A 27,791-nucleotide genomic window follows, 5' to 3' on the forward strand; every position below is an offset into this window, starting at 1 on the left:
TCACCTGAATTGTTACTAGCCCAGAGACTGAAATTAAGATGTTTGAGAAGCTTATAAAGGGGGGTTTGACAGACTGGGCTTCTGCAATTGATCTCAGTGCTTGATGGGGTAAGAGATTCTACCCAAGAATACAGGTGTGGAGAGAGGAAAAACCTTGGAAGACCAAAGTGAATCTGAAGTGAAAACTGGAATCTAAGGATGTAAAAATAAGTTTAACTTAATTTTTTGGACCTTTTATTCCCATTCTGTTGAAACTACATTATATGTCACATTCTCTTCTTGTATTGACAGCCCTTATACATCTCTTACAAATCAAAGCTGTAAGACTATATTAAAGAGATTATTGTAAAAAGTATTAAACATTTCCTTTTCATATGCAAGATGGCACTAGTATCTTCCCAAGAAATAGAAGGAAGAAAAGGTTTCATTGTACCTTCTCTTGAATCCTCTCTTAGGAGAAAAAATATAGTCTTTCAACTGTCAGCAATACAAATCTCCCCATCTATGGAATCTGTGAGAATATGTTCTTTATAACTTCACACGAGACAAAGATGCCAAAGTAAAATAGGAGCACTGATAGTAGAAGTATTAATTTTATTGAAGGTGACAATCAGGCTTTATAAACCTCCCTGATAATCCATAGAAAATGTAATCAGTGTTAGCTTTTATTTTTAAGCGGAGAGATTCTTTGGCTACGTTGGATTATTAAGAATCACAATGAAAGTAAATATTAGTTTACCTGAAAAATAAGTTTATAATCTTTGAAAAGATCTATATTTATAAGACCATTTTTAAGATGAGATGGAAAAATTAAAACATCATAGCAATGTTGGTCTACAGCAAAGACTTTATCATCAATATGCAATACAGATTTGACTTCATTATAGCCTCTTCTCTTCAAATTATTATAAACTTCTTCAGGGCTGTAAATATACAACATTAGCTTATAATTACAAATATAATAATTAAAAATGTATTTAATACTAACACCTTATTCCTGCAACAAAGTAAAAATATCACTGCATATATTATTAATACATCTAATGGAACTCACAATTTTAGCCGACAGCAAGTTAAAAAAATAGAGACAGAAAAGTTAACATATTTATGCAATTACCTTTGGTAATTTGGTAATGAGATCTGGAACTAAACTATGATTCCCTAATCACTCCCCAGAATGTGCCCCCTTATCCCTTAAAAAGGCAATATTTATTATCACATTATTTTTAAAGGATAGAGACTTGAAATATAAATAAAGAATTTGATTTAAGCTCTTACCTGATTTTACAAGTATTTATCCAAGCATAAAGTGGCAAAGTGGAGGCCCTTAGTTCCTGTTTCCTAACTGTTTCTGGTAGAATGTGGTAAATTGAAAGGGCATCATGTTTGATTCGACATCTTGCCAACGCTGCAGCCAATTTTGTCTTAAAACTAGAGATAGAAAATCCATTCTTGATCTATTGCATTTGAGATATGACTATCAATTTTCTAGTAGAAACATTAACAAATTACATTTAGAATTTTTAACACATTATTCTATAATTCCATTTCAAATTTTTGAAGCCGAAAATAAAAATTTGTCATTTGAAAATAGAAATCTAATAATCCTGATTCCTTTTTTTCTGTTTTTGCTGCCCCTATACAGTTTTGCATCTCCTCAAATATTTGTATTGATTGCTGGTTGAAAGATAAATTTTATTTAGTGAAAAGGGTATAGGAGTTAGAGTCAGACAGACCTGAAGTTAAATCCAGGCTCTACCACTTACTAGCTGTGTGACCTCAGGAATGTTACTTATTCTCCCCTCTCAGCCTCAATTTTCTCATCTATAAAAAATGGTCAACTTACCTTACTATTAATGTAGTGATTATCAATCGTGTGTGCAAAATACTTAGCACAGTGCCTGGCATATAGCAGGCACTCATTATAGGCTAGTTATTATTATCATAGATAGCAACATTATAGTCTTGATAAGATAAAAAAAACTTTCATGAGTCTGTATCAAGTCCTTCCCAGTTCTGAATATCCTATGCTTCACAGTTCCAAATAACAGAAAAGAAAACCAAGAACTGGTTAGCATCATCACAAAGGCCAAATGATTTTTCCTAATCTCACAGTGCCAATTTTTAATACATGAGAATACAGGACTGATTCCTGACCTGTAGTCATAGCATTTTCATAATAGGAATGTAACTGAAAAAAACTGAAAGTATAACCTTGAGTGAGAAACAGGAAGAGATGCCACAAGAGTCAAGTACAACCTGAGTTACAGTTAGTGTGTGGTACAGAAAGGGGAGGAGAGAATATTCTCAGGGAATTAGTGTGGAGCCTACCTAAATTATTTCAAAGGATAATAGGAGACAGGACAAAGATAGTAAGTGAGCATCTATTTTTTTAGCACCAACTTTTAATACTACTTTCTTTTCCTTATGCCTGTAGTTCCCGTAGTTTAAATTTCTTACCTACTCAATAGAAGGAGAACATCTCACCCAAAATATTGTTTATGTGGGAATATGTGTGCAAGTGTATGACAGAGAATATAGGGGCACTAGGAAGGAGAGAGAAGGATTTTCAAAACGTAAACATTTTAAGGACTATAATAAAATTAGATTTGTCTAGTCCTATGTATAACAGTCACTGAATTACAGCAGAGGACACTAAAAAAATGGCACAGTATATTAATGCACATAAAAAAATAAATTAATATAAAGGGGGTAAGTTAGTGTTCTATATTATACATTGTGAGATATTTGAGTATAGTCTTTTTGATTGAACAGTACTTCCAAATATGTACTTAGTTCAAATTTATCCTAATAGGTGCTATTTACTGAATTATTCAATCATTAAATATAAAGACTAGAAATATGACACCTAGAAAAAACATGAGTTTTGTATATGGGGGAGTATAGAGAGAAATAATTCTCCAAATTCCCAGATAGTAAACATTTTGGGTTGTGATTTTTAACAAAATTTAATCCCATAAAAATAATTTAAAGTATAGATGCAGTTATGAAGATTTTTATATCAATATATACTTCTATAAATGAAGTATCCTGTGGTGACCAAAAAAACTTCTTCCATAGCTGTAAATAAGGAGGACTGCAATGATGAAAGTGGTAGCAAAGCAACCTTTCCCAATATTGTCAATCCACAAGTCCATCCCTGCTACAATTTGTATGTTATCACAGAGAGTTGTCCAATTATCTCTTTTACCATAATGCCTGTTATATTGTCAGAGCTACCTCTATAAATGTTAAGTGATAATTATGTAATTCGTAAGCTTAAATCTTAGATGAAATCCATTAGCCATAGGATAGAATCTAAACTCCTTATCATGATATTCTAGGATATTAATAGTCTAACCTGAGCCAACTCTTCCTGCCTCAATTCCCACTACTCCCATACATAAATCTATCTCCAGTCACACACTGGACTATTTGTTACTCCTATAACATACCGCGTCAAGTCCCCTCTTTCTCTCCCTTCCACCATATTCTTATACTCTTTCTCTCTCTTTTTGAAGTAATTGCTTTGTCTTCTCTTCTCAGGGGAGACAAAGACTCTAAATTTTGTGATGTTAGGAACAGTTTCTTCCTTGCTTTGCCCCTTTGTTTTTGGAACCTAAAACAGTGCCTAGAATAAAGTAAGAATGCAAATACTTGTTCATTGATTGATATTTCTCTACCCTTAAATGGACTTCTATTTTCTGCACGCCATGTCTGGTTCTAAGCTGAGCATTTCACATGCATTAGTTTTTTTTAGTTCTCCCAGTCACCCTTTGAAGTAGGAGTTATTGTCCTCACGGTAAGCTTCTGCTGGTATTTAGGATAAAAAGAAAACAAATTTAAAACATGTTAGTCTGTTCTTAACTAAGTAAACTTTTTTTCTCTGTCTGGCAAAACAGTGAACTCTTGTCTACCATTGGGATTTTCTCACTTGATACATGTTAGGTTTTTTTACAGAGCTGTAAATAAAGCTAAGTAAACAAACAATAGCTGTTTCAAAAAAGTTTGATTTATGTGCTAAAGATTATGAGGAATTTTTAATGATATCCCACATGCTTATACATTGGATCTTGCAATTCAAGCTTTGAAAAATAACTTGATTTTAAACAAAATATTTAACCTGTTCAAGACTGTTTATAAAGGAACTAAAGAAATTTATGAACTTTTATATTTTCTCTATAAATTTTAACACTTACCTACATATTATACTATATATAATTTTACCAATAAAAATACTAATATTGATGTCATATAAAACACTGTTTTCATTTTTACAATTACCTGTTAAGAAGGTTTTCCACTTCTTGAACTTCTGATATGGACTCTTCATTATCAGAAAGGTCACGAGTTTGAAATTTTCTATTTTGGAAATCATACAGCATCACAATAACAAGACTGCTCAAATGATCTGGCTACCAAGGAGAAACACATATAAAGAAAAGTATATAAACAATGGCTAATAGCAATATTTTCTATTCTATTATCTTTCATAATGGAACAGGAATATAATTATTTTCACATACTCTGATTGGATTTGGAGATAGGGAAGGTCTTCAAAATAGAAAAAATCTATTAAAAAATACACCTTTCAAAAAAGACAATTTTTGGTATGTTCATCAAAGTGAAAAGTATTAAAAGTATTAGAAGTAGGAAAGAATTTATATTTTGAAGAGGCCTCAGTATTAAGCAAACTAGTTATTCTTTAAAATGGAAGGCTTTTTAATACTTTCCAAAAACAATAATCATAAGACAAGCTAATTCTAAAAGTTGTCTACTTACTATTGTGGTACTTGGGAAGATATAACTGTCTATTAATATAGTTTCCAAAATATCTTGATCTGCAAGACAAGAGACATGACTGTTACTAAAAATAATGTTATCTTTACAAACTCACAAACAAAAGGGACCATTACCCAAACTCCCTTTAATCTGTTCAATAACCTTTGCAGCTGTACTACTCCTATAAATATGTTAGGAAAGAAATACTAAGCTTTCTTTTCTGAATCATGATTCCCTGAACCCATACCATAAGCCAGATGTAAGCTTACAAAACGTCACATGTGAAAGTATTAACAGAACACTGATAACACAGAAGATAAAGGTAAAATGCACAAGAGCCTCCGGTATTTTAAAAGTAAAATAGCAGGCTCTTAATTACCTTGGGAAACTCACTGCTTTAGGAATTCTGATTTTATTCTATTTGCATATTCAGAAATTACTCACATGATCATTTAAACCAAGATTGTATTATAAGAAAATAATATTTTTTAACAAGTAAGCCATCAATGCTATCTTATTTTATAATTTGAATTTATAAAAATGAATGTTTCAAGGAAAAGCAGGTTTATAAAAGCCTACGACAATAATTTATTTTAATGGGATTTTCTGGGTCATTAAGAAAGATCAAACAGTCACAGATCTTTCATAAAACAGAAAATAAGATTGAGAGGAAGAAAACAATTTATTACACACATCACTATAATAACCATCTAGTTAATACATTAATTTTACATAGAATAATATTTCAGCCTTTTCTTATTGATCTCTAAAGATAAGATTCAATATTCTATTAGTAAAACAAATTGCTTGTAAGAAAATTCTTGCATTAACATTACCAATTAATCAACATAGCTGCCCAGTCTGCAATTCATTGTTGGAAATAAAAGAATGTAAAAATGTTCACTTGATTTAATGTACAAAGTGCAACACTTTGGTTGAGGGAAAGGGGAAGGAAAGGCATAACACAGAATTTGAAAGATCAAACTGGAGGGAGGAAAAATGGTTAAGACAGACTTAAAAAAAATGAGCAGAAGAAAACAACAGAAATGAAAACTAAAGAGAAATTTCATCTTCACATACAAATTTTTCTCTATGATGACAAATTCCTGGCTTCAGAGTTAAGTTTCCTCAGCTCTGCAGACAACCAAAAATATATATTCATGTCTAAATAACCAAGGGGATATTTTAATTCAACTGAGCAATTTGGAACTGTCTCCCATGTGCAAGGATGTACAATGTCCACTAAGTAACGATACTTAGCGGAAATCATGCAAATAAGTGTTACGTCTCTTTAGGATGTCATATTGCTCATCATTTTAGCCATGCTGCTAATATGAAACATTTCTGTAACTACATTCAGTCAGTTTATAAACCAATATAAAGTTTATGGTCACAGCTAGTACAAAAACGACTTCAGGCCCTTTGTTCTCACAGTAAACGATTTGGTTATTTCCGAGCATGAACTCCACTCTTACTGGTTGAAATTAACCCCCACTGAGGGAATCTGCATCTGAGTCTCAAAGCCCGGAGGCAAATTAGAAAGGGGAATTATACCAAAGTTTGGCTCCCAGAACTAAAACTACTGGCTATAAATGGGATCATCTGAATTGGGGTTGATTTAATTTTAATATTTATTTTTAAAATATTGCACCTTTTATTTTTATCTCATCTCTGTCTGTTCCCTTCCCAACCCTCCCTTACTGGTTTTATATTTGTGTAAGCTCTTAAACTAAAATACAAAGTGTAAACACAGGGAAAGAAAAGAAATACAGGGCTAGGCGCGGTGGCTCAGGCACCTAGCCACCTAGCTAGGTGGTAATCCCAGCACTCTGGGAGACCGAGGCGGGCGGATCGCTCAAGGTCAGGGACCAGCCTGAGCAAGAGCGAGACCCCGTCTCTATTAAACATAGAAAGAAATTAATTGTCCAACTAAAAAACATATAGAAAAAATTAGCCGGGCGTGGTGGCGCATGCCTGTAGTCCCAGCTACTCGGGAGGCTGAGGCAGGAGGATCGCTTGAGCCCAGGAGTCTGAGGTTGCTGTGAGCGAGGCTGACGCCACGGCACTCTAGCCTGGGCGACAGAGTGAGACTCTGTCTCAAAAAAAAGAAAAGAAAAAAGAAAAAAGAAAAGAAATACACAGGCAGAGGGAAATGGTAACTGGGTGGTGAATGGACTCTTTCCCCCTACTAATGGAATCGGTGCCCTGTGCGATTTAACTACTGTGCACTACAGCTATCCAAGGACCAGGCACGGCTGGGCGCCCGGAGCCCTGCGGAGCAGCAGCCCTGGCCTTCTCAGAGCGGGCTCCGCCTTGCCATTCGCGAACCACCAGAGGCGGGCAGTGAGGGTGAAGGGGCGCGGTGCGCGGTGCGGGGAGGTGCGCGGTGCGGGGAGGTGCGCGGTGCGCGGGTGTGGGGAAGTGCGCGGTGCGGGGAGGTGCGCGGGGAGGTGCGCGGTGCGGGGAGGTGCGCGGGTGTGGGGAAGTGCGCGGTGCGGGGAGGTGCGCGGTGCGGGGAGGTGCGCGGTGCGCGGGTGCGGGGAGGTGCGCGGTGCGCGGGTGCGGGGAGGTGCGGGGTGCGCGGGTGCGGGGAGGTGCGCGGTGCGCGGGTGCGGGGAGGTGCGCGGTGCGGGGAGGTGCGCGGTGCGGGGAGGTGCGCGGTGCGCGGGTGTAGTGAGGTGCGCGGGTGCGGGGAAGTGCGCGGTGCGGGGAGGTGCGCGGTGCGCGGGTGCGGGGAGGTGCGCGGGTGCGGGGAGGTGTGCGGTGCGGGGAGGTGCGCGGTGCGGGGAGGTGCGCGGTGGGGAGGTGCGCGGGTGCGGGGAGGTGCGCGGTGCGGGGAGGTGCGCGGTGCGCGGGTGCGGGGCGGTGCGAGGTGCGGGGAGGTGCGAGGTGCGGGGAGGTGCGCGGGTGCGGGGAGGTGCGCGGGTGCGGGGAGGTGCGCGGTGCGGGGAGGTGCGCGGTGCGGGGAGGTGCGCGGTGGGGAGGTGCGCGGGTGCGGGGAGGTGCGCGGTGCGGGGAGGTGCGCGGTGCGCGGGTGCGGGGAGGTGCGCGGGTGCGGGGAGGTGCGCGGGTGCGGGGAGGTGCGCGGGTGCGGGGAGGTGCGCGGGTGTAGCGAGGTGCGCGGGTGCGGGGAGGCGCGGGGAGGCGCACCGCACACTGCAGCTGCGGTCGCTGGCGCTCCCGGCGGGCGCACTCACATTTCAGCGCGCTGAAAGCCAGCTCGTACGACAAACGCCGGAAGGACTCGTCCTCAGACTCGGGGAAGGACAGCACAGGCTCGTCCCCGTACTTTATTAAGACCTTCTCCGGCGACTTTTCGATGCGAATGCCCTGGAAAATGTTGGCTGCCATCACGTAAACCGAGTCCGGGTAGCCGGCCTTCTCGGGCGCGCCGGCCGGGCCCCTCTCGTCGGGCGCCGCGTCGCCGGGCAGCGCCAAGGCGGCGGGCGGGGCGGCCCCGGCGTCGTTCCGGCCCGGGAAGTCCAGCTCACCCGCGGAGTTCAGCATGTCCGCGCTGCCCGTCGCCGGCATCCCCGGCCCGAGCTACAGTCCGGGCGCTCCCGGGGCCGGGCTCCCCGCCGCCGCCCGCATGGTCCGAGGGGGGAAGCCCGCCCCGCAAGTCGCCGTCCCGCGGCGCCGCTCGGCGGCCCTGGCTGAGCCCTCGGAGACCAAGACGGCATTCACCGGCCGACCCCGCGCCCGAACTTCCAGCCGGACAAGCCCGGCGACACTTCCACGCCCTCAGGAAGGGGCGAGTAGAGAGAGGCCGGAGGGCCGCCGCGGCCGTGCGGGGCAGACTCCGCCGTGGCCCCGCCGCAGCCTGCGGCCGCTGAGCCTCCCGCACCCCGCGGACGGGCGGCTCCTGGGGCTTCAGGGACCCGGACGCGGCGGCGCTGCCTCGGGGCGCCGGAGGCTGGCGTGGGTAACAGGCCCGGGAGCCGGGGACGGCGGGGCGGCGGCGGCCCGCGGAGGCCGTTTGGTTCAGGTGCAGCCACGTCCACCGCGGGGTTCGGGGCAGGGGGCGCGGCCTCTGGCGCTCGGCTCGCTCCGGTTCCTTGAGGAGGGCGCGCCTCAGGCCTCGCGCGGGAGCCTCTGGGAACTCGGCGGCAGAGAGGGGTGGGCGCGGGGCGCGGAACTGGCGGGCTCAGGCCGCGGCGGGGCCAGCCTCCCGGGTCTCCCAGCGTCGGCCGGCCCCGGGTCTCCATGGCAACCGGGAGCTGGGGGCGGGAGGTGCGCTGCGCGCAGCAGGTTCCCGCGGGATTTGGCTGGCGCTGCTCTCTCCGCGAGAGTTGCTCTTCTCCCAAGGCCTGGACGCCGGTTTCCGCCCCCCTCACGCGGTGTGCCCGCCGGGACGCCCGTTTCCGCCCTCCTCGCGCGGTGTGCCCGCCGGGACGCGGGTTCCCCCCTGAAGCAAGCGGTCCTCGCGCAGTGTGCCCGCCGGGACGCGGTTCCCCCCTGAAGCAAGCGGTCCTCGCGCAGTGTGCCCGCCGGGACGCGGTTCCCCCCTGAAGCCAGGGACCCTCGCGCGGTGTGCCCGCCGGGACGCCGGTTCCCCCCTGAAGCCAGGGACCCTCGCGCGGTGTGCCCGCCGGGACGCCGGTTTCCGCCCCCCTCGCGCGGTGTGCCCGCCGGGACGCCGGTTTCCCCCTGAAGCCAGGTACCCTCGCGCGGTGTGCCCGCCGGGACGCGGTTCCCCCCTGAAGCCTGGTACCCTCGCGCGGTGTGCCCGCCGGGACGCGGTTCCCCCCTGAAGCCTGGGACCCTCGCGCGGTGTGCCCGCCGGGACGCGGTTCCCCCCTGAAGCCAGGGACCCTCGCGCGGTGTGCCCGCCGGGACGCCGGTTTCCGCCCCCCTCGCGCGGTGTGCCCGCCGGGACGCCGGTTTCCCCCTGAAGCCAGGTACCCTCGCGCGGTGTGCCCGCCGGGACGCGGTTCCCCCCTGAAGCCTGGGACCCTCGCGCGGTGTGCCCGCCGGGACGCGGTTCCCCCCTGAAGCCAGGGACCCTCGCGCGGTGTGCCCGCCGGGACGCCGGTTTCCCCCTGAAGCCAGGGACCCTCGCGCGGTGTGCCCGCCGGGACGCGGTTCCCCCCTGAAGCCAGGGACCCTCGCGCGGTGTGCCCGCCGGGACGCCGGTTCCCCCCTGAAGCCTGGGACCCTCGCGCGGTGTGCCCGCCGGGACGCGGGTTCCCCCCTGAAGCCTGGGACCCTCGCACGGTGTGCCCGCCGGGACGCCGGTTCCCCCCTGAAGCCTGGGACCCTCGCACGGTGTGCCCGCCGGGACGCGGTTCCCCCCTGAAGCCAGGGACCCTCGCGCGGTGTGCCCGCCCGGACGCCGGTTCCCCCCTGAAGCCAGGTACCCTCGCGCGGTGTGCCCGCCGGGACGCCGGTTCCCCCCTGAAGCCAGGGACCCTCGCGCGGTGTGCCCGCCGGGACGCGGTTCCCCCCTGAAGCCAGGGACCCTCGCGCGGTGTGCCCGCCGGGACGCCGGTTTCCGCCCCCCTCGCGCGGTGTGCCCGCCGGGACGCGGTTCCCCCCTGAAGCCTGGGACCCTCGCGCGGTGTGCCCGCCGGGACGCCGGTTTCCGCCCCCCTCGCGCGGTGTGCCCGCCGGGACGCGGGTTCTCCCTGAAGCCTGGGCCCCTCGCGCGGTGTGCCCGCCGGGACGCGGTTCCCCCCTGAAGCCAGGGACCCTCGCGCGGTGTGCCCGCCGGGACGCGGTTCCCCCCTGAAGCCAGGGACCCTCGCGCGGTGTGCCCGCCGGGACGCGGTTCCCCCTGAAGCCAGGGACCCTCGCGCGGTGTGCCCGCCGGGACGCCGGTTTCCGCCCCCCTCGCGCGGTGTGCCCGCACCGGGCCTGAGGGCTGGCACTTGGCTTTGTTCGTAAATGCTGTTTTTAGGTAGTCTGCCCTACAGTTAAGTGGTTTCAACTCTCAAGCACCTAAAGTGCTTGTTGAAATGCGAATTCCTGGAACCCATCCCTAGAGATCTGAGTCTGTAACTCTAGGTGGGGCCTAAGGATTCGTATTTTACCAGGTAACTCAGGTGATTCTGGTGCAAGCAGGCCCAAGCACACAGCTTGGAAAGCTCTGGTACAGTGGAAAGGCTACTAGTTCTAATTCCTCCTGTCTCTAACATAGAAAAGTATTTTAATTTCTCAGGATTTCTGTTCCCTCTCCCATAAAACAGATTAGTCATCCCTGCTTATTTTGCACGTGAATTGTGAAGTTAGAACCGTCCCTCCGTCCTCCCACACACCTACCGCGTCCGCGAGGTGAAATCCAAACTTTCGGCAGCGCAGGGTCTGGGGACGCGGCCCGCCCGCCCGCCTTTCCGGCCTGGCCGCTTGGCGTCTCAGCCAGTCCCCAGACTTCGTTCCCTTATGCACGTTGTTTCCTCGGTCTTGGAAGCCCTTCCCTCTTTGTCCACACGCTGAGCTCCTAACTCAGTCTTTGAAACCCAGTGCAAGCATCACCTCTATAAAAGCCTTTCCCGATGCTGTATTTGTTAGGACGTAAACTTAGCCCCTGCAACAGAGACCCAAAATAACCGCTGGGTTATTATAAACAAAACAGAAGTTTATGTCTCACATAAAGTCCTGTTGCTGTAGTGGCTCTCCTCCAAACGTTGTTAGGGACCCAGACTCCTCCTTTGGGCTGCATCAAAGGGATTTGCCCTTTCCACTCAGTCTAGGATGGCTCGTCGCCATGTCCATTCCTGGCCAGGGGTTAGTGCGATAAAGGGGAAAGAGAGGGCATGCACATACCTTTCGATGACCCGAAAGGTGCATGCATCACTTTTGTTCACATTCCATTGGCCAGAACTTAGTCACGTGGAATACCAAGCAGTAAAGGAGGTTGATAAATGTGCCCAGCTAAAAATCAAGGGAACTGTTACTATAGAAGAAGGGGAGAATGGATAATGGGGGACAATTAGCAGTCTCTGCTGCAGATCTCTACCCTTTGGCCCCTTCTCCCACCAGTGCCCCCACTTCCATTATCCCTAGAATGTCAAACATTCCCTCTTCTGTGTTCCCATAGCATTATTTTGTTCATACATTCATTCATTAATAAGTATATATTATATATATTCATAATTTAATAAGTATATATTAAATTCCCATTGTGTGCGTAGCATTGTGTTCAGCCCTAGAATAAAAAATGAATGGATAGAAATTATCAGAGAGTTTTCCCTCAAGAAATTAATGGATGAATAAACTTGTATTGTGGTACCCTTTAATTTTTATTATAAATGTTTGAGTACATAACTATATTACATGTCCTGCCATCTTTCTGCCCACACAACACACACATTCTAAAATAGTTTTGTTATATTTTTGTCTTTTAATTTTTATGACATGTCTTTCTATTCCCAGATGCTAGCAATATATCACTGTCTTTGACACACGGACATTCACAGAAGGTTACAAATATGGAAAGTGTATTAGAGGTCATGATGTATTTTATCATCCATCACATAATAAATACACAGTACAATCTGAAATTGTGAGGTGATAGGTAGCTATAAACCTGAGAATATTATTGTTTTTCAAAGTATAATTTTAGGAACTTGGTTTTTTTTTTTTAATAGTTCAATGAAAGTGACACTTCACTATATTAAAAACAAGATTTCATGAGAGAGTCTATCCCCAAAGTAGAGCTTCGACAAACAGTTGGGGGTTAGCAAATTCATGGTTACTGTTTATTTTAATCGTGTGTATAATCCTACCTCCTCACTTCCCACTCCTGGTTTATAGCCTCATTGTGGACTTAATGTGTTGGAGGGGAGGGTCAGAGGAAAGCATATTAAGTTTCAGTGAACACTGTAAAAAAGTAACCATAGAGATAGGTGTATGGATTCAACTGTTGTGAAAGCAAGGTAGTAAATAAATGTAGTCTTTAAATTACACTGTGTAATGTGATTGGAACATTAGATCAGAGATGGGTAAAAAATTAGAAGTTAGGTACCTGGTACGTTCTGCCAAAGGAACCAATGATTTTTCTTTCCCCAGGGGTTAGAATATTTAAAATATTTGTAAACTAACATTCCTCAATTTATTTTTAAAGTCAAATTAACATTTGACTCAGAGTACTAGTATGTGTTAGCCATGTAGGTATTTGAAATACATTTGCACACTTGCTTAAATTTGATCTGGGCATATAAAACTGTGCCCAGTTTCATCGAAGCCTATTATATTAATAGAAATGTAAAAAGTGTAAGAACTATAAACAATTTTGACTAATGTTCTTACACATCAGAACTCAGTATCTAGTTATTGCTTCTTAGAAACAGTGTGGTGGATTTTCTTTGCAACACTTTGTTTCTTTATTCTTTATTTTGTTTTATAAAGTTATCTGGTATTCTATTGTAGACTTAAGCTGTACCCAAATTGGAACTCTGGGGCATTAGGGCAGGTCATCAGGAACTGTGTGTGTCAGAGGATAACCAGGGCCTCATGAGTAAGGTACATTTTGGGGCTGATTGGCAGATACAGAAATACCCCATCCCTGGAGGCTGAAAGAGTATAGATGCCCAGGAAGACACTGTGTGGAGGGAGGAGTATAGGACTTGCTGGTGGGTTGGTGGGAAGTAAAGGAACAAGAGAAATCAGAGAGACCTTTTAAGATGTTTATGCCTCAGCTGTTAAGGGAGGGAGGGAGTTTCCACTGACTGAGAAGATAAAGACTGGGAAGAAGTGCGTTCCTGAGGCCGGGCACAGTGGCTCACGCCTGTAATCCTAGCGCTGTGACAGGCCGAGGCGGGAGGATTGCTTGAGCTCAGGAGTTTGAGACCAGCCTGAGCAAGAGTGAGACCCTGTCTCTGCTATAAATAGAAAAAATTAGCTAAACGACTAAAAATAGAAAACATTAGTCAGGCACGGTGGCAGGTGCCTGTAGTCCCAGGTACCTGGGAGGCTGAGGCAGGAGGATCACTTGAGCCCAGGAGTTTGAGGTTACTGTGAGCTAGGCTGACACCACAGTACTCTAGCCCAAGCAAGAGAGTGAGACTCTCAGAAGAAAAACAAAAAACAGTGGGTTTCTGGGAGGGCCAGGAGATTTGTTATTTTGGAGGTGTTTTCATAGCATGTAAGCAGTAAGCAGTAGAGTAAGAAACCTTAAATGTTTCCCTACTTCCCACCTCCAGGCTGCTGGTTACTGCGGAGCTGGCCGAGGCTCAGGGAAGGTAAGGGTTCCAAAGTCACACAGATGATGAAAGGGGACAGGCTCTGACCCAGGCTTCATTCCCTAACAGAGATGTCCCAAATGCCTACCTTGTGCCACGAACTAAGCCACAGGCCTGGGAGTATAATGATTCAATGTCTTTTCCCCACTTTATCTTTTGAAAATGTTAATGCATAGAGAAAAGCTGAAAGAATAGTATAATTAACACTCTTCCACCTAGATTTAACAAGTCCACAATTACTATCCACGTTTGTTTCATTTCTGTATATGTGTGTGTACATGTATCTTCTTTTGGCTGAAACATTTGAAGGGAAACAGCAAATATCATATTTTAGTCCTTAAATGCTTAGACTAAATCTCCTAATAAGGACATCCTCCTGCTGAATAACTTACCATTATCACAGATAGGGTAATTAACAATTCCACTATCATAATATTCATTCTATTTTTAATTCTCTCTAATAGCTTTTATAGTTTTTGTATTGCAAACCTCGAACCAATTAGGGTTAGTGTGTTGCACTTGGTTGTTGTGTCTCTGTACTCTCTTGGAAGCCAGAACAATTCTCCTGCTCTTTTTTCCAAAAGACATCCACTTGTTGAGGAGTCCAGGGAAGTTGCCTTGTAGACCGTGCCACATTCCAGGTGTGACTCATTGTTTCCTCATCGTTTCCCTGCTTCCTGGTGTGCTCTAACCTCTCTATTCTGTTTCCTTAGTCACTTCAGGCTGCTATAATGGAATAGTATAAACTGGGTGACTTAATCACCAGACATTTATTTCTCACAGTTCTAGAGCTTGAGAAGTCTCAGACCAAGGTGCTAGGTGATTAGGTTCCTGGTGAGGCTGTTTCCTGGTTTCCAGACAGCTACCTTCTCACTGTATCTTTGCATGGTGGAGAGAGAGCAATCTCTCCCATGTCTTTTCTTATAAAGGCACTAGTCCCACTTACGAGCATTTACCCTAATTACTTCCCAAAGACCTATCTCCAAACACCATTATTTGGGGGATTAGGGCTTCAAACTATGAATTTTGAGGGAATTCAGTCAGTCCATAGCACCTGTAAATGGAAAACTGGTTGTATAGGCTTGATTCGGGTTCAGCATATTAGCAAAGAAAATACATAGATGAGGCCGGGTGCAGTGGCTCACACCTGTAATCCTAGCACTCTGGGAGGCTGAGGCAGGCAGATCACTCAAGGTCAGGAGTTCCAGACCAGCCTGAGTAAGAGTGAGACCCCATCTCTACTAAAAATAGAAAGAAATTAATTGACCAACTAAAAATATATAGAAAAAATTAGCCGGGCATGGTGGCACGTGCCTATAGTCCCAGCTACTTGGGAGGCTAAGGCAAGAAGATCGCTTGAGCCCAGGAGTTGGAGGTTGCTGTGAGCTAGGCTGACATCATGGCACTCTAGCTTGGGCAACAGAGTGAGACTCTGTCTCAAAAAAAAAAAAAAAAAAATATATATATATATATAAACCTAGATTCAGATGGGCTAATCTGATAGAGCTAAAGGCTTTGAATCATTATTATCCTCCAAGCTTAGGGGCAGGGGACTAAAGAAGATGCCAGTGAGTGCTCTCAGCATGCCAGGGCAGTGCAACCCAAACCTGGGTGATGTGCGAGGTCTAGGATGGGTGTCCACGTCTCACTGTGTCTGAGCTCTGGGGAGGCAGGCCTTGCCAAAGGAAGCTTACCTCGCCCACTGCTTTTGTTCACAGCTCAATGGAGTTCGAGGCAGCCCTGGTGGACCTCCGGCTGCCCTGGTGGACCTCCAGCTGCCCTGGTGGACCTCCAGCTGCCCAGGTGCACCTCCAGCTGCCCAGGTGCACCTCCAGCTGCCCAGGTGGACCTCCAGCTGCCCAAGTGGACCTCCGCTGCTCAGGTGGACCTCCAGTAGTCCAGCTGTCCCATCTTCCTGGAGCACTTGAAAGACCCAGTGCCCATCAGCCGTGGGCACAACTTCTGTCACTCCTGCCTCAGTGTGTCCTGGCAGGATCTAGATGATGCCTTTCCCTGTCCTGTCTGCCATTTTAGCTTTCCATACGGGAACTTCAGGAGGAACCCTCAGCTTCATGATTTGACTGAAATAGCTAAGCTGCTGCAGGTCAGAAGGAGCAAGAGGAAGAGGCAGAATGAGCATGCCGTGTGTGAAAAGCACAATCCGTTTCTGACCGTTTTCTGTCTGAAGGACCTGGAGATCTTATGTACATAGTGCAGTTTCTCCACCGAACACCGGAAGCACTACATTAGCCCCATGGACGAAGCTGCCTCTTACCACTGAGAAACTCTACAATGCAGCGTTGAGCCCTTGAAGAAGAATATAGAACGAGTTGAAAAAGTGCTAGCTCTGCAAGGCAGCAAGGCAACGGAGCTTAAAAAGCAGGTAGAATATAGGAGAGAAGAAATCAATTCTGAATTTGAGGAAATTAGACTGTTTTTACAGAATGAGCAGGAGACTGTTCTTAGGCAGGTACAAGATGAAGAGATGGACATTTTAACAAAACTAAATGAAAACCTTTTCACATGATGTTTCCACAGTAAAGCATCTTCTGAAGGAGACAAAGGGCATGTGTGCAGTCAGACACGGAATTACTGGCCTGTGTTAAGAGTATCCACCTGAGTGGATACTCTTAAGAGTATCAAAACCTGAAATACCCTGAAACCTTTTCATTTAGTTTAACAAACTATGGTTTCAGACTTCCTCCCCAGCATTCTGGCCTGGACAGAACTATCAAGCCATTTCAAGTAGATGTGATTCTAGATGTCGACACAGCACATCCTCAACTCATTGTCTCTGAGGATAGAAAAGCTGTGCGGTATGGAAGAACAAAACAAAAAGGTGGTTGTAACGCCAGGAGATTCGCTCTTTGCCCTGCTGTCCTGGGGTCTGGGGGGTTTGGTTCTGGCAGACACTGCTGGGAGGCAGAAGTGGGGAGGAAGCCCGAGTCGATCCTGGGCGTGTGTCACGAGGGTGTCGCCAGGAGCTGGCAGGACCAGCCGCCGGTTCTGGCTGGGTTCTGGGCAGTTGGGCTGTGCGTGTGTGGTGGCTACGTTGCGTCCGGCCCTGGGAGAGTCCACCTGCTGCCCGCAGTAAGGCCCAGTAAGATGGGCGTTTTTCTGGACTGTGAGTTGGGCAAGGTCTCCTTTTATAGTATGAATGATCGGTCTGTTCTCTGTACTTTTAATGATTCTTTCAGAGAAGCTGTTTGGCCTTATTTCTATACTGGAACAGATTCAGAACCTCTTAAAATCTGCTCATTATCAGATTCCAAAAGATAAAGAACTTGGTAAATGAACCTGTTTCAGTTTTTATGGGCAACTTTGCCAGTAATTTAAGTTTTACCACTGAAATCCAGAATCGATTTTTCTCCTTCATTGTTAGCAACTGTAAAGCATGCTCACAATACCCCTTTCATAGATATGAATGTCACTTGTCAAGTGATTTGCATTTTAAGAAAAAATATTTTAATATAAAATATTTGTTGAGAATTATATTACTTAACATGTCCGATGAAATTTTGAAATGGCCAATAAATTGTTTCTTTTATTTAGGTCAGTCTCCTAGAGCTGCATAAATTGTTATTTGAACGGCGTGCTTGCCATGTGCTTACCTTTCTTTGTAGTGGATTCTTCTGTTTACCTCCATATTTCTCATTATCAAATTTTCTGTTATTTATTGCATCATTTGACACAGTTGACTTGCTTTTGTGGATAATGAGGATTTCGCTTTGTTTAAATCTTTTCCCTATATACACTTACAAATGCATAATCCATAGGTAATGTCTAACATTTTTCTTTTTTCCTTTGTGCCTGTCATTCTGTACATCACAGCATCTGGGCCTGAATAGCAGCCAGCCTTCCAGTGAGCACCTTTCTGGGAATTGACCTCTACTTTCTTGTGACCTGTAGCAAACATTTCCTCCTATTTCACTGGTCCACATTTGCTCCCTTGCTCATCCCTGAAACAACATGTTTGACAGAGTATGAGGCTTCCCTGGACTCGCCAAGTAAGACTTGAATGCTATACAGGCTCCACCACTACAGAGAGGAGTAGAGTTAACCTCCCCACAAATTAGGGTGACTAATTTGTTATCCAAACCAAGTTACTTTTGACAGCAACAGAGAATGCTATTAATAATTATGCCAGGACAATAAAATGCAAATCAGTACTCCCCAAAATATGTGGCTTCCAGGGGAAGGTGTGGATAGCTGAGTGAAAGTTGGTAGTTAGTAAGAGAAGGTGTAATAGATGTTGGGGAGATGACCACAACGATCATTTTAAAAAAATATTTTTAACCACGCGCCTGCGAGGAAAACAGTTCATGAGGTACGAATTACCAAATATATTGTCTCTGAGGGAAACTCAGCAGAGGACTAAGCCTGCTCCTGAAGCCAGCTTGTTTTCAAAGTATTCTTTCCAAGGTAACAACTAAGAATCAGTGCCATGAACTTAAGCCTCCCCAGGCGTCCTGGGCCTTCCCATCCCTCACCACCAAGGCTTCTTAAAGACCTCAGAGCAGAAATGACAAAAAACAACATATTTCCCTTTCTCAGAAGTAAACTCCAGACTTTGAGATGCTTTTTACTGTAATCCAAAGATAACAGCCCCCGCAAACCTTGAACAAAGAGACTGTGTTATCTCGCTGAACCTAGACTGCTAGGGTGCAGACTAAGCTGTAAGACTAACTGGGCGACTCACTGCAGATAAGTCGCTAGTAGCTCATCTAAGTCCTCATCTATGAAAGGAAGATAATATTTTGGACCTACTTATCAAACTTGGTGGTGTTGAGAGTCAAATTAAGAAAATAGATGTGAAAATCTTTTGAAACATTAAGAGCACCATGCCAGTGTGGAGCTTTATTACTAAGAACTTTCAGCGAGGTCAGGCGTTTTTATGTGCAAGGCAGTTTTCACGGGATGAAGATTCACCCTGTTGTAATTGGATATGTAAATGCTCCCCGAGGTCTCTCTCGGTCGGCTATTCAGATAATTCCAAACTGATGATGATGATGATGATGATGATATCCCTCTAACTGTGAACAAGAAACAGGAAGCAAAAATAGATGATCTCATACCTTGATCCACGCAAGGAGACTTAGTGCATTTATTTATGTTTTAAGAGTTTCAGTGATGATATAACCAGAGCCGTAACTTTTCCTATCAAAGTGAGTCTGTTTGCTCACATTAACATACTAGCTTTTATTTCTGCTGTTTTTCTCTCTTATTCTGTGAACATCTAGTAACAGCTGAGTTGCAATAAGTTTGACTTTGGTGCCTCTAGAGTGATCCAATCTTAAAATGATTGTGGAGTTTGAAAAGACAGGGAAAAGCTTGCCACGGGCTCTCACGGGGGTCCTCCAGCAGACAGGCCACCCTAACCTGCTGTCCTTTCCAGGAGGTTGCGAGTTGAGAAGTGTTCCCCGGTGGGCACAAAACAAAGGAAGTGGGAAGCAGACAGTGAGAGCCGCCCCTGTGTCCCTTCACGTCCTGTTCAGAGCCAGGAAGTGCACGGCACGCGCCAGGGCCTCCGGGACGAGAAACGTCTGTCTCCTCGAGCCGCCCGGTCCCGCCTCCTCAGCACCTGCCTGAGGCTTCTCTCTCCAACACACATCAGCAGGAACCTGAATCAATATGTGTCAGATGTGGCAGTGGAATATAAAATTTAACCTGCAATGAAGTGAGGCCAAAGCTTTTTACAAAGTGTAAAGATATGTACTGCCTTAGCTTGCGTATGGTGCTCTCAGTCAGGGAAAGACTTGCTATAAAGAGGAGATCCCAGACCGGCTCAGTGGCTCACATATGTGCTCCCAGCACTCTGGGAGGCCAAGGCAGGAAGATCGCTTGAGGTCAGGAGTTTGAGACCAGCCTGAGCAAGAACGAGACCCCGTCTCTACAACTCCCCCCACCCCTGCAAAAAAAGAAAAAGAAAAATTAGTCAGGCACAGTGGCACACGCCTGTAGCTCCAGCTACTCCAAAGGCTGAGGCAGGAGCATTGCTTGAGCCCAGGAGTTTGAGGTTGCTGTGAGCTATGATGATACCACTACACTCTAGCCATGAAGACAGAGTGAGGCCCTGTCTCAAAATAATAATAATAAACAGAATAAAATAATATAAAAAGAGCCCACTCAAATAAGTAAAGGAAAAGAAGTATAAAAATGACATTACTTTCATAAATACCTAACGACAGAACAAAGCTCATGCACATCTATGCCCGGATGATCTAGCATGGCTCAGACATCATCTTTCTGTGCTCTCCCCTCCATTGGAAAAAATACAACTAACCGTATACTCTGATTTTTTAAAATTTCTTTTTAAAAAAGGAAGGCAATGCTATCATTCATAACTATACTTAAAAATCCTCTTATAATCTAAGCATATTAAAAGATTTAAAAGATTTGAATTGAATTGGAAAGTTATTTATATGGTGCTACTTTACATAACTACCAAAAATAACCCCAGTTGTTTTTCTTTTCGATATAAATGTGAGGATTCCATAAGTGGCTACCTACATCAGATAAAGATAAGACAACACTGATGCGCAGAGATGAGATTTCTAATGGGAGTGATTGCAGAGGCCCCGCCAGGCTGTCTGCCCAGAGCCCGTGTGTTTGTGAAGAAGTCTGTGTGCATTGACCCACGGAGCTGTTCACGTAACCCACCTCTGGCACCCGCCGATGACCCACCCACACAAGAAACAGCAACCAGTTACTGTTGCTAAAGAAACACATGTCGGGCCGGGCGCAGTGGCTCATGCCTGTAATCCTAGCACTCTGGGAGGCTGAGGCGGGAGGATTGCTCGAGGTCAGGAGTTCGAAACCAACCTGAGCAAGAGTGAGACCCCGTCTCTACTATAAATAGAAAGAAATTAATTGGCCAACTAATATATATATATATATATATATATATATATATATATATATAAAATTAGCTGGGAGTGGTGGCACATGCTTCTAGTCCCAGCTATTCAGGAGGAGGCTGAGGCAGAAGGATTACTTGAGCCCAGGAGTTTGAGGTTGCTGTGAGCTAGGCTGATGCCACGGCACTCACTGTAGCCTGGGCAACAAGTGAGACTCTGTCTCAAAAAAAAAAAAAAAAAAAAAAAAGAAACACATGTTGTCTACCTGTACTTGTCAACTCAGCCCTTTCGTAAACAGGAATGCACAGCCATAACTAAAACATGTTTGAGAAAAGAACCACAGCTTGAAATAGCAATGTAAAGATGAACAAACAATATAACTGATTCCAGAGTAAAAAAAAAAATCATACAAAAAAGAAGAGAAAATTTTTGAAAGGATTGAATCACAGCCTCAAATTTATTTGGAACAACAGTATTTCTATAAAGCAAACAGTGGCTGCTATGAAAAAAAGAACAGAGAAAAACATAAAAAGTTTTGAAAAGATATAAATGCCAAAATGAGAAAAACTGAACAGAAGTTCTGAATAATGAAACCCACGTAGTAAAGACTTTAATTAGTAGCCTGGAAGATAAAACTAAGGACATTTTCAAAACTTAGAGCAATACATATATATATATATATATATATATATATATATATATATATATATATATATCTCCAGGAAGTGCAATATCTGTACTAAGAATTCTCAATGGAGGAAATAGGGAAAACGCAAGGAAAGAGTTAGTCAAAGAAACAGTAGTGATTCATGCTGGGAAGGTGGGGGCCTGAGCACCCCCGTCTTCCAGCTGACCAGCAGGATGAACAGCTGAAGCGGAGAGGCCCTTGGGAAGGCCCAGGAACTGAGGACAGTGTGGCCTACGTAGGATGTGATGTCCCACAGGATGAACAGCTGAAGCAGAGAGGCCCTTGGGAAGGCCCAGGAACTGAGGACAGTGTGGCCTACGTAGGGTGTGATGTCCCACAGGATGAACAGCTGAAGTGGAGAGACCCTTGGGAAGGCCTGGGAACTGAGGACAGAGTGGCCTACGTAGGGTTTGTGTCCTACAGGATGAACAGCTGAAGCGGAGAGGCCCTTGGGAAGGCTGGGGAACTGAGGACAGTGTGGCCTACATAGGGTGTGATGTCCTACAGGATGAACAACTGAAGTGGAGAGGCCCTTGGGAAGGCTGGGGAACTGAGGACAGTGCGGCCTACGTAGGGTGTGATGTCCCACAGGATGAACAGCTGAAGTGGAGAGGCCCTTGGGAAGGCTGGGGAACTGAGGACAGTGTGGCCTACGTAGGGTGTGATGTCCCACAGGATGAACAGCTGAAGTGGAGAGGCCCTTGGGAAGGCTGGGGAACTGAGGACAGAGTGGCCTACGTAGGGTGTGATGTCCTACAGGATGAACAGCTGAAGTGGAGAGGCCCTTGGGAAGGCCGGGGAACTGAGGACAGTGCGGCCTACGTAGGGTGTGATGTCCCACAGGATGAACAGCTGAAGTGGAGAGGCCCTTGGGAAGGCTGGGGAACTGAGGACAGAGTGGCCTACGTAGGGTGTGATGTCCCACAGGATGAACAGCTGAAGTGGAGAGGCCCTTGGGAAGGCTGGGGAACTGAGGACAGAGTGGCCTACGTAGGGTGTGATGTCCCACAGGATGAACAGCTGAAGTGGAGAGGCCCTTGGGAAGGCTGGGGAACTGAGGACAGTGTGGCCTACGTAGGGTGTGATGTCCCACAGGATGAACAGCTGAAGTGGAGAGGCCCTTGGGAAGGCTGGGGAACTGAGGACAGAGTGGCCTACGTAGGGTGTGATGTCCTACAGGATGAACAGCTGAAGTGGAGAGGCCCTTGGGAAGGCCGGGGAACTGAGGACAGAGTGGCCTACGTAGGGTGTGATGCCCCGCAGGGTGGTCTGCTTGGCCTGGCCAGGGCAGCGTCTGTACAGTGTCATTCACAGAGCTGGAAAGACCAGAGACAGGCGCCCGAGAGCAGCCTCTCGGGCCAGCGGAAGCTGAAGTGAAGCGTGTTGATTCTGCATCTACTGGAAGAAGGCCTGGCTGTCTGAGCCTCACAGATGCCCCCTACGAGGAAACTTCCCCTCCACCACGCAGTCTCTCTCAGAGGATTGTTCCCCTGAGCTGGACTGCCCCTTTCTCGTGACGCCCCGGGACAAGGCCCGCCCTGCCCCACACACCCACTCACACACCTGGACTAAAGAAGCCAGGAGACGGGACACCGCGTCTCCCCCACCGCTGGCTCACCAGAGAGTTTCCTTTCAAACTCCCTCTCTCGCCCGACTGCCACAGACTACGCCAGCCCGGCAACCCGGCTTCCCCAGGTGCTGCAGGGGGAGCAGAGAAGGGTCCCAGGCGGAGCCGAGTAGGCTGCATGGGAAGGCCAGGACCAAAGCCCGGACACCTGTCTCCGTGAGGGCAGGGAATGGGTAGTGAGAAGACAGTTTAAGAAAAAAAAATGTATAGAAGTTTGGGAGATACAAGAAGATATTGGTAAATGAAGGCCCAGAAAACCCAAAAATATTTATTTGAAAAAAAAGTTTGCAACCTTAGCACTCAAATTTTAAGTTTCATTTGAAGAACACCAACTTGGAAGAGATATTTCTGGAAATAGAACTTAAAATATGAAAGATAAAATAGAGGAATTATATGACAACAAAGCCCCAAAATATAAAAGTTGGCAGTCATGAGTGAAAAGACATGGAAGGCAGAGCTAGAAGGGTTGAAACAAACAGAAAAAGGGCATTCCAAGAGCTAAAAATGGAACATACACAGAAGATGTTTAAAAAGACAACAAAAAGAAAGATTCTGCTTTTCAGATTGAAGTGTCAGGCATAATTAATTTTTTAAATGACATGCACTTTGACAAAATCTGATAAAAACTGTAGAAACTATGCCAAAGAATGCCAAAGATAAAAATAAAATCTCAGGCTCAGCCTGTAATCCCAGCACTTTGGGTAGGCCAAGGGAAGAAGATAGCTTGTGGCCAGGAGTTTGAGACCAGCCTGGGCAACATAGTGAGACACCATCTCTATAAAAAATTTAAAAATTAGCTGGGCATGATGGTGCTGGCTATATTCCCAGTTACTCAGGAGGCTGAGGCTGGGGGATTGGGTGAGCCCAGGACTTTGAGGCTGCAATAAGGTATGGACACGCCATTGCACTTCAGCCTGGCAACAGAACGAGATCCTGTCTCTAAAATTAACAATAATAATAATAACAATGAAAACTCATACTTCCAGACAGTAATGCATAAACACAGATTAACTTATGCAGGAAAGGAAAGCACAGTGGTTTTCGCACCTGCAAGTCTGAAAGACAGGGAAAAATACATTTAGATGGTCTTCTGAAATAAAGGAATAAGATCCAAGAATTCTTTGCAGCGCAGACATCATCCCTATGGAAGAGCAAAAGAATCAGTTTACACAATCACAAAACATATTACATGTGTGTCCTTTCAGAGAAAACAAAGAAGCAAAGAGAAAATTAATTCAAAACAAGTGTCTCAAGTTAGTAAAAGATTGACTATATAAAAAACAATGGTGAACTAAAAACTGCTAGTCTTTTTAATTTAAAAAAGCTATTAAAATAAAACTTTATGATAATGCAATATTCGAAGTATAAAATAAATATTGATAAGGATTATAAAAAGGAAAAGGGCATAATTCAAGAAAATGTAAACAATAGTTTAGCATTAAAAATTCAAAAATACCAAAACGTTAGGGCTAAAGAAAGAAAAGTTTTGAAATAAAAGTTTATTAGAAGATGGGGCAGGGAGTGGAGAGCAGGAGAGAGAAAATAGGGAAACAAAATGATCAAGACCATTGCTCTATTTCAGTTTTGGAATGCCAAAATAGAGACCAGGAGAATTTTGAAGTTGGTGTTGGAAGTGGGAGCAGGGAAGGGAGCAGGAAAACAGCACAAACAGGAACGAGCAGGACAGATTAGGCCTTCTTGGCCTAAAATGTGCAGGGCTAATTTGCTTTTTAAACAAACATAGTTATAAATGTTGCCCACACATTAGGCCATAAATAAAATCTCAATAAATTTAAGGAGAAAGAAACATACACAACATATTCCCTGACAGCTATAATAGGCCTTAACATGAACAGTTTTTATGCTAAATATATGCAATTGGAAATGAAAATCAATTCTTTAAATAACTTTTGGGTTAAAGAGGATATCAAAACCAAAGTTACAAACTGTAGAAAAAGTAATGACAAAGAAAGTTAAATTAACACTAGTCTTGCTGAGCTGTCGGGATGCCAAATCCGCAGGCCTTTACCTTACTGGATTCTGCAGTCTAACGTGAAGCCGTGTGAGTGCTTTTTTGGAAGTTGTGCTTATTAAATGTACAAGTCCTCTGAGCACTTTGTGTAGGGGTGTGTGTGTGTGTTTGACATAATCAGGACAACTTAATGTTCACCTGCAAAACTGCCTTTCATTCTGTGTGATGGATTCCTCTGAGGAAGGTGAGCGAACCCCAGCTTCATCCTTGAGACAGTCACTGGTCTTGCTGTTGTGACTCAGAGGTGTCCCTTGAGAAACCAGCAACTCGATTCTGCTGCTGGTCTTTGCCCTGCGTAGGTACAGAAGTGAAATTACAAAATGATGTATACAAGGCTTAACATTCTTGTCCGTTATGCAGGGATCTAGACATCTTGTCAAAGGTATCTCTGCAACCTGACTTCTAGACTAGTCTATAGGTATGCGCTGGGAAACTAAAAAATAGCAAATATATATATAGTAAATGAGGATACATAGGCAAAATGCCCAAATTACTATTTAGTACTAAACCTAATCACATACTACAACGTTTTTTTGAAAGATAGCATTTACCTTGCTACCTTGTTCCATAAAGCCTAGGACCTTCACTGACGCCAGTATTTTTTCTAAGATTGATTAATGCCCAAAAACCAAGAAAGGCTTTCTAACCCTAAGAGCAGCAAGTTACAGTTTTTTGGGGTGGGTGGGTTGGGGGGTTGTATGTTTAAGGTCTTGTTTGGGAGGCCTGCATAGGAATCAGCGTGTGTTTAATACTATGTTTTACTAACACGCAGTATTTCAAACTAGCGAGGAAGGTAGATTTCACAAATATACAGTTTGCTTGGTTGTTAAGATATAGGAGGTAAAGCTATAGATATTGAAGCACTATTAGCACCCTAAATTTTTACCACTGCAAATGGACAGCACTAAGGTTTCTCAGTCTTAGAATTTTGATTCTATAATTTAGAGGTCACGTCGGAATGAGTGGTTCCACAGCATGGCCAGGAGGGGGCGCTCGCCGCCTGTGAGCGCTCAGGGCTGCTGTGCCGGCCAGCCAGCAGGGGAGGAGCGCCGCCTGCCGCCTGCCGTGAGCCCTGTGAGACAGGAGGCGGGGCCCCCGCCCTACGTAAGAGTGAGACAGGAGGCGGGGCCCCGCCCTACGTAAGAGTGAGACAGGAGGCGGGGCCCCCCGCCCTACGTAAGAGTGAGACAGGAGGCAGGGCCCCCTGCCCTACGTAAGAGTGAGACAGGAGGCGGCCCCCCGCCCTACGTAAGAGTGAGACAGGAGGCGGGGCCCCCTGCCCTACGTAAGAGTGAGACAGGAGGCGGGGCCCCCCGCCCTACGTAAGAGTGAGACAGGAGGCGGGGCCACCCGCCCTACGTAAGAGTGAGACAGGAGGCGGGGCCACCCGCCCTACGTAAGAGTGAGACAGGAGGCGGGGCCCCCCGCCCTACGTAAGAGACAGGAGGCGGGGCCCCCCGCCCTACGTAAGAGTGAGACAGGAGGCAGGGCCCCCTGCCCTACGTAAGAGTGAGACAGGAGGCGGCCCCCCGCCCTACGTAAGAGTGAGACAGGAGGCGGGGCCCCCTGCCCTACGTAAGAGTGAGACAGGAGGCGGCCCCCCGCCCTACGTAAGAGTGAGACAGGAGGCGGGGCCCCCCGCCCTACGTAAGAGTGAGACAGGAGGCAGGGCCCCCTGCCCTACGTAAGAGTGAGACAGGAGGCGGCCCCCCGCCCTACGTAAGAGTGAGACAGGAGGCGGGGCCCCCCGCCCTACGTAAGAGTGAGACAGGAGGCGGGGCCCCCCGCCCTACGTAAGAGTGAGACAGGAGGCGGGGCCACCCGCCCTACGTAAGAGTGAGACAGGAGGCGGGGGCCCCCCGCCCTACGTAAGAGACAGGAGGCGGGGCCCCCCGCCCTACGTAAGAGTGAGACAGGAGGCAGGGCCCCCTGCCCTACGTAAGAGTGAGACAGGAGGCGGCCCCCCGCCCTACGTAAGAGTGAGACAGGAGGCGGGGCCCCCTGCCCTACGTAAGAGTGAGACAGGAGGCGGCCCCCCGCCCTACGTAAGAGTGAGACAGGAGGCGGGGCCCCCCGCCCTACGTAAGAGTGAGACAGGAGGCAGGGCCCCCTGCCCTACGTAAGAGTGAGACAGGAGGCGGCCCCCCGCCCTACGTAAGAGTGAGACAGTAGGTGGGGCCCCCCGCCCTACGTAAGAGTGAGACAGGAGGCGGGGCCCCCTGCCCTACGTAAGAGTGAGACAGGAGGCGGCCCCCCGCCCTACGTAAGAGTGAGACAGGAGGCGGGGCCACCCGCCCTACGTAAGAGTGAGACAGGAGGCGGCCCCCTGCCCTACGTAAGAGTGAGACAGGAGGCAGGAGGCGGGGCCACCCGCCCTGCCTAAAACGTCTGACGTGAGACAGGAGGCGGGGCCCCAGCCCTACATAAGAGGAGAGGCAGGAGGCGGGGCCGCCCGCCCTGCGTATAACGTATGACGTGAGACAGGAGGCGGGGCCGCCCACCCTGCGTATAACGTATGACGTGAGACAGGAGGCGGGGCCGCCCGCCCTGCGTAAGCATGAGGCAGGAGGCGGGGCCGCCCGCCCTATGTAAAAGTGAGACAGGAGGCGGGGCCGCCCACCCTACC

General features: G+C 46.8%; 1 protein-coding gene, 1 long non-coding RNA gene and 1 pseudogene across 2 annotated transcripts in view; 1 reads left to right on the plus strand and 2 right to left on the minus strand.

The window, feature by feature from the left end:
• Positions 1-9,010, minus strand: part of NSUN7 (NOP2/Sun RNA methyltransferase family member 7) — a 30,916-nt gene extending 21,906 nt beyond the window's left edge. The window contains exons 1-5 of the mRNA XM_012766087.3: positions 7,980-9,010; positions 4,783-4,841; positions 4,285-4,415; positions 1,279-1,431; positions 740-923 (exon numbers count right to left, since the gene is read on the minus strand). Of these exons, the coding sequence (XP_012621541.1) occupies positions 740-923; positions 1,279-1,431; positions 4,285-4,415; positions 4,783-4,841; positions 7,980-8,313 (861 nt within the window). The 5' untranslated portion in view covers positions 8,314-9,010. The remainder of the gene's footprint in view (positions 1-739; positions 924-1,278; positions 1,432-4,284; positions 4,416-4,782; positions 4,842-7,979) is intronic.
• Positions 9,011-15,683: 6,673 nt separating this feature from the next.
• Positions 15,684-17,512, plus strand: LOC105872227 (tripartite motif-containing protein 60-like; annotated as a pseudogene).
• Positions 17,513-18,908: 1,396 nt separating this feature from the next.
• The window catches only part of LOC109730339 (uncharacterized), an 8,959-nt gene continuing 76 nt past the window's right edge, over positions 18,909-27,791 (minus strand). Inside the window, exons 1-3 of the long non-coding RNA XR_002223137.2 lie at position 27,791; positions 25,304-25,456; positions 18,909-18,994 (exon numbers count right to left, since the gene is read on the minus strand). The exon at position 27,791 is cut by the window's right edge and continues 76 nt beyond it. This is a non-coding gene — a long non-coding RNA (uncharacterized LOC109730339). The remainder of the gene's footprint in view (positions 18,995-25,303; positions 25,457-27,790) is intronic.

Source organism: Microcebus murinus, chromosome 26 (genome assembly GCF_040939455.1).
Source record: "Microcebus murinus isolate Inina chromosome 26, M.murinus_Inina_mat1.0, whole genome shotgun sequence".
NCBI classification, from domain to species: domain Eukaryota; kingdom Metazoa; phylum Chordata; class Mammalia; order Primates; family Cheirogaleidae; genus Microcebus; species Microcebus murinus.